Raw genomic sequence first — 12,039 nt, forward strand, 5'->3', positions numbered from 1 at the left:
ATCCATCCTCATTCGTCTTGGAATCCTTGAAGCTTTACCTCTATACCTCGCTCTTTCGATGAGGTCGTATCCACACATATATTTTAACACCGCTGCTATGCTGGTCATTCTCCACTCGTGCTTCTGCACTGATCTCAGCAGGTCTGTCAGACATCTCGTCATGGATGGAGGCTCATCAGCTGAAACTGAAACCCAGCGAAGCCCAAGATGCTATCCATCCCTCAAAACACATCCCCAAGATTGTCAAGATCTTGCAATCTCCCTGGGCAACTCTCGGATTTCTCCGTTCGTCACGGGGTGGTCCTTTTATCCACTCCTTTACAACAACATCAGGACGATCTTGTTATCCCTCCGCAGAAGCAACTCCGGGTGCTTGTTTAATCCCTCGTCGTTTTGAAACCGCACTACTTCCACTCGCTCCTGGCGGGTCTGCCTCGGCGCACTCTCCGAGCCCTGCGACTGATCCAGAACGCAGCTGCGTGACTTCTTAAACCTCCTCAAGTTCTCCCATAGCACCCGATTGCTACGCTCCCTCCACAGACTTCCTGTATCTGCCCAAAAACAGACCAGCGCTCCATACAACACTCCCACTGAGCCTCTAGCGCTCTTCAACTGGTCCCACCGTCTCTCGGGGTACAAATAAGACACGCATCCAATCTTTTCAACGCTCTGGCACCGAGGTGGTGGAATAAACTTCCCTTAGCTCTCCGAATCTCCGAGTCACCGGTGGTCTTCAAAGAAGACCTCAGACCTACCTCTTCACCAAGCACTTCAATATCCATTATTGAGAAGAAAGCAAAAAAATCTTGTCTGTTTTTTTTCCTTTTCTTTTCCACACTCTCCTCACTAACAGGGTTTTAGACTAGATGGTGTTCTTAGTGAATGAGCATTAGGCCATGTTTTTGATTAAGACTACAAAGCACTTCTGTAGGCTGCTCTGGATAAGGGCGTCTGCTGCATGCTCTAAATGTAGGTCACCAAGCATATGTAGGTGTTTTTATTTATTTTTTCGGTACAATACTAAATGGGCGTCGACATCACCTGTAACAAATAACGGTTTCCCCACAATTAAAACAAACTCGGCACGTGTCTTCGTCTTTAATAGCGGCTACGGGCACATGAGATGCGTAGCACAAATGTACAAGAGTCAGAATGACCTCTAAATGGATATTCTAACACATTACAAATTGAAAAATTATTATTATTATTATTTTTACATCTATACGCTTGTCGAGGAGTCGGAACGTCGACGTTCCTCCGATGCAACGACGCTAAAAACGTACTATTAGGTGATTAAAATTTAATCAGTAGTGACCAACCACAGATTCACTGACACCAACAGCCTAACCGGTGACGTGACTCTACATGGTTTTGTTTTGTTTTTTACTTCTATTCATACATCTATGCTATTTGTTGAATCATTTTTTCCCCCAATCGAGACGTCTCGTGAGATTTTTTCAGAGAAAAGGCCAGCGAAATGAAAAAGGTCGCAGTGATGCGGGCTTACCCGAGTACGATGAGCTCTCCGTATTTAATTGGCACTTTGGTGGAGGAGGAGGTGGAGATGTTCTCCTGCTCGGGAGAAAACATGGGCACGGTGTGTGTGTGTGTGTGTGTGTGTGTGTTTCTATGTGTGTGAGCGAGGATTCCGGCTCTCCAGCTTGGACCACTACACAGTCACACGGTCGATCTCAGCTTCGCCTCAGCTTCATCGCCAGCTGCATCTTCATCATCAACGCTGCATGGATCCTGAAGGGAAGAAACCAATCGGGAACATTAAACAAAAATGCTGACACAAAGGCGATATAAAAAAACAACAACAACAACAACAACGTTTTATTTATAAAATAAATGGTCTAATTTGTCGGTAATGTAAATGCGGCCCGGAGTCAGAGAGAGAAAGAGAAACAAGAAAGCCTGGCTTTATTTTGTCTTGATAATGAAGTATGTTCTTAATAATTTTAAGAGGTAGGGCCAGTTTTAGGAGCCCGACCAACAGGTGGAATGTTAACAGGAGAGTTAAATAATCATTTCAGTTCTTCACGTTCTTTCAGTAAGGCCAAATAAATATTCACGTTGCAGGACGTGTGATGTCACGTCCTGTGTGGTCCTGTATTCTCATTATATATCCGTCTGATACGACATCATTTAAAAAGCACCGAAAGAAAGATTTGCTTGCGAAAAAGAAACGCAACGGCAGTGAATGGGATCAGTGTTAATATGATGTTCGGAGGAGTTAAGAAGACCGGATATTTATTTTTTAGGTTGTTCATCTTTAACCGTGGTCACTCTGGTCGCGTTAATTCATCTTGCTGGCATGATTCGTCTCTACTTGTCCCTTTCAGAAGGAAGCGTCACTGCAAATCATTACGACGTTCTTCTGACTGATCACCTTTATTCTACTATGAAACGTTCGCCCGGGATGACTCCGCCCCCGCCCACAGGGCACGACGGCTCACGGGACGGTCTGACGCGGATGACGACGACCGGAATCGGTCGACAGATCTCGACCCGAACGACTAGATTTTGGAGCGACGCGTTAGACGGCTCTCTCCATCGCCATCATACCTACTGAGGGAAAATCTTTTGGTTTATCCTTCTAGTAATGTTCCAGAGAATCACTACCAAACACACTTTATATCATCATCATCGCACTCCCGTTTCACCAGGATGCAGCCAGGATCGTAACTACTTTTAAGAAACGGAGTGAATATTACTGCTCGTGTTGGAACATGCGTACGGGAAAGACTCGAAGTCTCGACGTCGATATTTCGTCTCGTCGTTCCTCTGCGGTTGTTTGCAACGTTTCCCGAGAAAATCGAGAACGACGACACACGATATTCTCGACCGCGGGCCACCCGGAAGCAAAAGCCAAGTGTCCTAGTACTTACTGTAGTCCGCTACGATGCTGTTCATCGTTTAGAAAAGAATTAAACTGCTTCCAATTAGTTTCGAGAAGTGGGTGTGTACATAGAGGATCAGCTTCTTTCCTCATCGTTTTCTGGTTCGTGATTTTGTTCGTTAAATGTTTATTTATTTATTTATTTCTCCCTGGCGTATGCCGACGTTTCGGTAAGACACAATAGAATCTTCCGTCTTCAAAACAGAAGCCATTACACAGCGCGGAGAAGGAAAGGACCCCTGGTGTGTCCGTGCGGTGTGTTCTCTCCGTTATCTGCTCATCGGGTACCCACTGATCGATCGTATGCAGAACGAACCTTATCGGGTGAGACGGGAAGTCCGGCCTGAGCCTCTGGAGAGCTGGAAAAGCTGTAATTCAAGCTAAAGAGCTCTGACTCGTGCCACAGCCACACACACAGGACTCAGTGTGTTACGGGACGTGATGTCACGGAGGACAAGCAGAGCCTTTTAGCAAGACACAAGGCACCATGTGAGTCAGGGCATGCTTTTCATACACACCCATACATCAACATGACAACACACTCACTCTCTCGCACGTTTAAGTTAAGCATTTGTTTTTGCAAAGTCCTTTACGTTAACGGATTAGAAACAACCAAACTGCTTGTTCTCAAAAAAAAACAAAAAAACCCCTAATTATCTACCGTAATTACACTTATGTAGCCCTTTACACTGGTTCTCATTCACACACACACTCACACACCAATGGTAGCAGAGCTGCCACGCAAGGCGCTAACTTGCCATCGGGAGCAACTTGGGGTTCAGAGTCTTGCCCAAGGACACTTCGGTATGTGGAGTCACGCAGGCTGGGAATCGAACCGCCGACCCTACGATTAGTGGACGACCCGCTCTACCACCTGAACCACAGCCGCCCGTGTGAATAGCAAGTCAGCCGAATAAAATAACGAGTCTTGTTCCGTACAGCAAAACACGTACAAAAATGTACAAAGCCTTAGTTTATACATACTGCAAGCAGTCATGAGATAATCTTACAGTGGCGTTATAAGCGCGGTGCAGCTGAATTCTCGACTCTGATTGGTCAGAAGGTGTGCGTTATTGTTATTACTATTATTATTAGTTATGTTAACGCCCTATTCTGCTATTTTACAGCAGCACCTCGTGCACAGGGACTTGTACGGTGGAGAGTTCACATAATCTAAGATTAATAATAAATTCATAAAAGGTGTTGGTTTATTCGAAGAAAATAAACCTTTAATCATCGATGTGGTGAAGTATTATGTTAGGAGACATTTACGGAAGTGCCAGCGCTTGGTAACGGTCGCCGTTCACGTTCTGATTCCTCTGGGAAATGACCGGGAGATGCCGGTGATGCTGGAACGACCGTTTACTGTGGCCGCGTGTCTGAGTGAAGCCTGTATCAACTGACTTGCAATTGTTGATGGAGCTATCAGACTTTATCTTCTAGATTAACAGACAGACATCACACCCACACACCCACACACAGCTCTGTCTAGACGAAACGACCCATCAATACTCATCACCAAGTCTGTTTGCTCCTGCTACACACACAATTACACAACAAACTCCGGTTTCTACAGGCGCGGCTACAAACAGAGTCGATGTAGACGATAAAGCCACACCATAGACAAATTGAATCAGCGGAAGAAATGTAGCACCTAGGCAATCGCAGGAGCGTGAAACCTGCAAAGATTTTTCGGTTTCACTTCGTTGGTGCTGCAGCTCTTCAAACACAGATCTTAAACCAAGATGAAAAAAAAAAAAAGCCACAGATGTTTAGGTGGGTGGGGTTTAAGAACGTGTGAGAGAAAACAGGAGCTGGAACTACGCTCGACTGCAGGGTCATCGAGGTCAACTCGCCTGTGGCGTGCCAACCAATTTAGCAGATTAAGTAAAGTGAACTGAAACCTGCAACCGCTACAAGTGATGCAATATTTCACAATTTAAGGAATAGTGAGTAACCACACATGGCCAAAGTGTGTGTGTGTGTGTGTGAGTATATATATATATATATATATATATATATATATATATATATATATATATATATATATATATATATGACATTTTGAGGACATTTCTACGATACACGATGTGTATCACAATATACAATTTAGCTAACTGTCTGCAAAACACTGGTAAAATAAACAAAATTACACTAGACTGATTTCGACGATACTTTTCTTTAACGCCTACAAAGACCTTTTTTTTTTTATTACGTCAAGTCAACGGCATCCGTTCAGTACCATTTAATTTGTACTTATTAAAAACATTTTAAAAAAAACCAAAATAAAAACAAATACACCACCATACCAACGATATCTCAGAAAAGTGTATCACGTATATCATTTATCACGATATCGATATATCGCCCAGCCCTAGCACTGATCCCATGTGCAGTAACGGGATCACCAGAAAACACGGGGAAGCGATATCGTAGAGATAAACGCTGTAACATGAGGTGCCATGAAGTAGGTCATGTTATAATACAATCTGCCACCTGCAGTATATTATCATGAATTGAATATTAACACTAAGATATACATGAGGTTCAAGCTCCAGCACTGCCAAGCTGCCACTGTTGGGCCCTCGAGCAAGGCCCTTAGCGCTCTCTGCTCCAGGGGGCGCTGTATCACGGCTGACCCTGCGCTCTGACCCCAACTTCCTGACATGCCGGGGTATGTGAAGAAAAGAATTTCACTGTGTTGTAATGTACATGTGACTAATAAAGACTCGTTATCATCATGCAAACGAGGTATTTACAGTCGGATTTCCAACAGTCCTGCCGACTGTTTTCAGAAAAAAGGAGCTAAAGCGCACTCAAAAAGTTCTTCGACGTCGCCGGATAATGGCTGTTTCTCAATTTTAAGAACGAACCTGCCGACGTTACACATTGCTGCTTGTTATCACCACGGTTTTTATAATGATTACTAAAACAGTCCAGCGGTAACGGTGCATGATATGTTGTTAATAATCTGATCAATACCAATGATACATTTAAAGCAACCGATGACTCGAGGTAGAGCTGCGGATCGTCGTGATACGACGTTCATTACGTGGCACGCTTTAAGGAGTGGCGAGTAACGCCTCTTTTATCGAGACGGACAGGCACAGAGGACACGCCTCTTTCTCGGAGACAAACTGGCACAGAGCGACGTGGAGAGAAAATTTCGTGCATGACAATCTCTGTGGTGCATTTCATTTGTTTAAAATGTTAAAAATAAAATAATAATAATAATAATAATAATAATAATAATAATAATAATAATCATCATCATCATCATCATCATCATCAAAACAGATCCTGTGATGCAGGAAAGGTGAGCTCGTTTTCTTTGGTACTGGTACTACCGAAAACTCATCTGATAAAGTTTGTAAACAAGAGCGCACTAATAACCTGAGCACTTACAATAAGACCGAAGTCTGCACTGCCCTAATCCGCATTAACTGCAGTGTAAAACGGTCATGCTAATAAATTAAAGACGTGAATAATAAATAAATAAATAAATAAATAAAAACATTTCCGTTAGCTGGGTAGATACAGGGCAGCTGTCATTTTCTCTCAATCTGGGGATCAAGACTCGAGTTCGGAATGAAACGTGAGCGGTATGCCCGTAATAAGACCGTGTAAGATCTGAACTGCTTATTCTAATCGTTTAGATGATTGTTAATGGAAAAATAAATAAATAAATAAACAATAGAGTCATAATCCTCAAAGCCTTCTGCTAACTGAATGCACACTTTCATTCACAGAAGTTCAGAGAACAAACTGCACGTTGTCTTTAATCCAAACGGCTCAAAAACTGAGGAACTTCCTGAACTGGGAAGGAGGTCAGCGTTACGGCTGTGTTGTTTAGGACATTGAGGGAAAAAAAGAATGACCAGGGCCTCCACCCAGCATTTAAAACTGAGATCTGGGTTCAGCCAGGACATGAACGGTTGCACACACACACACACACACACACTTCTGTATCTGAGCAAGGCAGACTAGTTGTTCCCCAGCTGTTCCCGACCTGATCACATGCACATGTTGTTCCCTCAAAGCTGGCAACAGCTTTCAAAAACAAGCCTTTCTTATCTCCTCTTCCCAAAACCTCAACATGGTTTCTCTCCGTCCCCTCCGTCTAGTCCTTTCTGTCCCCCTCTCCCTCACCTCACCCACAGCACACGCCATTCTCTCACCTTTACACAAAGCTCCTCTCCTGTAGCTACGAGCTCGTATCCACCTGCAGTACAATTTTAAATTGGGCCATTTTCTCTCACACACACACGCATATACACACACACACACACACACACGCATATACACACACACCCGCACACATATACACACACACACACGCATATATACACACACACACACACGCATATATACACACACACACACACACACGCATATATACACACACACACACACACGCATATATACACACACACACACACACACACACACACGCATATATACACACACACACACACGCATATATACACACACACACACGCATATATACACACACACACACACACACACGCATATATACACACACACACACACGCATATATACACACACACACACACGCATATATACACACACACACACACACGCATATATACACACACACACACACACGCATATATACACACACACGCATATACACACACACACACGCATATATACACACACACACGCATATATACACACACACACACACACGCATATATACACACACACACACACGCATATATACACACACACACACACACGCATATATACACACACACACACACACGCATATATACACACACACACACACACACACACACACGCATATATACACACACACACACACACGCATATATACACACACACACACACGCATATATACACACACACCCGCACGCATATACACACACACACCCGCATATACACACACACCCGCACGCATATACACACACACACACGCATATATACACACACACACGCATATATACACACACACACACACGCATATATACACACACACCCGCACGCATATACACGCACACGCATATACACACACACACACACACGCATATACACACACACACACACACGCATATACACACACACACACACACGCATATATACACACACGCATATACACACCCGCACGCATATACACACACACACACACCCGCACGCATATACACACGTATACACATACAAACATCCGCATACACGCACGCGCATGTACACGCACGCACACACATCCGCATATACACACACGCACATCAGCATATACACACACCCGCATACACACACACACCCGCATATACGCATATATACACACATGCATACACACACACGCGCATACACACACGCGCGCATACACACGCGCGCATACACACGCGCGCATACACACGCGCGCATACACACACTTGCTTTCCAGGGCCAGAAAGCCACACTGTTGTTGTGGATCATGATTGGAGAAACACTGGGAGCGAGGCTTGTGTAAAAGTGTCTTGCAGTGAAAGCGGTGAATTCTGAACACGAGGCTACGGCCTCGCTTACCCACCGCAGCCAAACGCCAAATAATCCCCTTGCAGAAGTGCTCGCTACAGTGCTCGCTACAGTCGAATCTCCAGGCGGAACGATTCGCAGATCAGTATTTATAATCAACAATCTAATGTGATCGTCAGTTGGGCAAAAGATTCATATTATGACTGACTTTCGGTGGGTTTTTTTCCTCTTCTTTTCACGCCAACAGTTTCCCACGTTACGTTACCCACAATGCCTGGCCAACAGTGGCACCGATAAGATTCTTGCTGCATTCGGACATTCATAACTCGTCATTTCTGACCATCGAAGAAGAAAACGCCCCCCCTCGGCTGAGAAGTCCTACTCAGGATCTCAGGACGGTCTCCTCGACCCCGAGTTCGGCGAGTGACGTCAAATCAACATGGCTGCTCACGGAATCAACGGTAAACAACTAATTATACTGTATACATCAGGTCACGTACAAAAGCCATTAATGGCACCCTCAGATTTCCGGGTGCTTTCGGGGAATTTCGGGGGAAGTTCCTCTCTGCGAATATGAAACCGACGCACGACGCCAGGGTCTGAAGTGTAATCCGACCGCTCCTGTCCTGCGTACGTACACGTGCGGCTTGTTCACGAGATCCCGAAATCAAGGCTAACGGCAGCTTAAAGCCAGACTGATTAAAATGACAGAAGGGCGTCTGTGTACACGTCGGGGTGCTTTCGAAACAGAGGCGCGGGGCCTCGTTCAGAGTCCGTACCTGTTTACACCTACTAGACCGATCCATAATAACGATTTGAGGCGTCTGGTAGCGACCGGGACCGCCCCGGACGAGCGAGATGAGGCTTTGTAACCCCAGACGTCACACACGAGTGTGTTTCTGTCTCACTTCTGGCTACGACGCTTAGCTGTGTGCACTCCACGCCTTCAACCTCAGTCACACACACATACACGACCTGTGTTAAGAAGCTTAAACGGTGTCCGAGAGGGCATGATGTTATTGTTTAAACGCTGTATCGTCATAAACGTCGAGCTCGGCGGGAGGAGATTATCGCCAGCGACACAGACAGAAGGAAAGACAATGGGCCCTACGCCACCCATGAGCGCTTAATACCAAGTACGTTACTCATTGCAGTCTCACTCTCGGTATTAACAGGATACTCATTCGGCGTGAAAAACGTGGTATCGATGCGTCCGCAGCGAATCTACTCGCGATGTCAGTACCCACATGACCAGTCGAGAAACCAATTTAGAAAACCAACAATAGATTTCAAGTACAGAGAGAGAAAAGGGGAAACGTAGTGCGAAACTTTCACATAATAACCATCATGCAGGTCTCAGAAACAGGAACCAAATCTTACTCGAGACCTCGAATAAACCCCAGGCGAACGTGCTTCACGGTTAAATCGACACGTCTTATTAGCGGGATTTAAAAAAAGGATTCAAAAAAAAAAAAGACCGAACAAACCCCTTCGCTCTATGAGAGTAGTGTGTGGTAAAAATGGACGAGCATAAAAGATATCACAACGCCAGGGGTGAGAACATTGGGATTGTGGTGTAACATCTAACCTATGCGTGCAGCCACACCGACCCCCACCCCACACACACAGAAGGCAAACGGCGTGAAGATAGTCAGATAAGTCACTGGAGCTTCACGTCAGGAAATACGGCGAACATTATCTGCGACACATTACAGTGTGAGAGGAACTTGACACCATAACTGTCATCATCATCATCATCAGAAACTGCGAGCTCAAACACCGGCCGTGCCGGAGATCCAAGCTGGGATACGTTCTGTCTGATCTCAATAACTCGACCCTCTGTATTAACGTCTGGGTCTGATGGCGTTACGGATGCTCCGACCGATCACGTGACTCGATCGGTAGTCTCTAAATTCGTCCGATCTCACGAACCGATCGCGATCTGATGACGTGAAACGCGCGAGGACGCCAAAAAAAAAACAAAAAAAAAAACAACACGTCGCGACGTTGAACTGTAGCGCCGCAGTCGCGTCATCACCGGTGTGGAATGATTACGCGGTCTCGAGAAACGATGAAAACTTCGCCGTGGTCAGTGCGGTTTCTCAGACCCTTTCGCGCTCGTGTTCACAACCTGTAGAGAGGAGAGTGTGTGATTGTGTTCGATAGCAGACTGCAGCTCTGGGTTTCTACTCAGATCATTTACACAGTATTCACACCGGATGTGACGCGCGAGGTAGAATTAGGACAGCGTAATGGACCGATACGGCTTCCCTTCACGCCCTCGCTACCGACACAGCCGGGCCTCGACGTTAACGTCCGAGACAAGTGAATTTTTTGGACGGACGAGTGAAAGAATTTCGGGAAACAGCCTGAAAATGTCAACAACAACAAAATATATATATAATAACTGGCATTATTTGTGATGTAGCCTTTGTGGTACAGTCAGTAGTAACCAAGTTCACGTTCTTCTGCTGCTGAAAATAATCTAGAGCACGGGGTGGGCTGTCACATACAGCCCAAACCAGGAAAGTGCAGGTTTAAACAAGCGGTTGCTTAGAAACAAGCTTGACCAATCAGAACTCGAGTTGACTATACCTCAGGCAACGGCAGCAAAGCGCGTATTTTTCATTTTCTCAAAAGCGATGTTTCTCAAGCCTCCGCAACCAGGCCACGCGTCTGGTATCGCATCGAACTCACGGGTGTGTGTGTGTGTGTGTGTGTGTGTGTTGGGGGAAAAGACCAGGGAACCTAGAACCGAAATAAAAGGGAGAGGAAATTTATCTCTACCAGGTCATGTTCCACATGCTTGCTGTAACGTTACCATCAACATCGTACATCCTACATCGCCTTGACACGTGACCCACACTGCACTTTTATCATCCCACAGAACATCTGCCAGCCCAATCTGGGTTAGATATAATTACATCACGGTGTACATTTTCACATAAAACAAGTGTTACACAATGAATAAATGGAACAATTCTCAAATTCTCGACGCTATAGTGAAAACCGCAGGACTTCCTGAACTGAAATAAGTTTCTCTTTTTTTTCCCCCCGACGGAGCCAAACCAGAGCTAAAGTTCTAGCAGTTTCAACTTGGGTTACTCCCAAAAATAAAGCATCAAGAACATTAAGACGGTCCTTGCGATTTTTATTTTTTTAAACGACTGCAGATTTGGGCCAAGACACGTTATGTGACATCACAGTCAAAGTCAAAGCCGTCTTCGATTCATACGTACAGCTGAAAAAAGTTCATCTACCAACAAACCATCACTGCGAAAGAAAGAGTGTGCAAAAACAATTTCAGGATTTCCTATTTGTACAAACATGATGCTGTAAAAACGAAACAAAAAAAAAACCCCACTATGTTCTGTTTAGTACTTTAAAACTGCAATCTGATTACATAACGGATTACTGCATGTAAAAATGAATCGGATTACCGAATTCCTTGACTTCCAAAACCTACAAAAATACGCCACGAAGTGAAACTCATAGTTCGATCATAGTCATTTTAGCGCGCGTCGATGTATGTCACGATCGGAAAAAGTCGGATTCATCGTAGATTTCAAATGTAATGCGTTACATTTACTGCGTTATCAGACGCGTTACACCCAAGTCTGATGACAACGAGAGTCTTTCA

The 12,039-nt window shown here is 44.9% G+C and overlaps 1 protein-coding gene across 2 annotated transcripts in view; it reads right to left on the bottom strand.

Moving 5' to 3' along the window:
• The window catches only part of peli1b (pellino E3 ubiquitin protein ligase 1b), a 39,000-nt gene that overhangs the window by 14,019 nt on the left and 12,942 nt on the right, over positions 1–12,039 (bottom strand). The window contains exons 2-3 of one of the 2 annotated variants that reach the window (XM_053632442.1): positions 3,219–3,366; positions 1,508–1,749 (exon numbers count right to left, since the gene is read on the bottom strand). In XM_053632442.1, coding sequence (XP_053488417.1) covers positions 1,508–1,590 — 83 coding nt within the window. In that variant the 5' untranslated portion in view covers positions 1,591–1,749; positions 3,219–3,366. The remainder of the gene's footprint in view (positions 1–1,507; positions 1,750–3,218; positions 3,367–12,039) is intronic. The other variant, XM_053632441.1, reaches the window with a different exon arrangement.

The sequence above is a fragment of the Ictalurus furcatus genome, chromosome 9, assembly GCF_023375685.1.
Source record: "Ictalurus furcatus strain D&B chromosome 9, Billie_1.0, whole genome shotgun sequence".
In the NCBI taxonomy this organism is placed as follows: Eukaryota; Metazoa; Chordata; class Actinopteri; order Siluriformes; family Ictaluridae; genus Ictalurus; species Ictalurus furcatus.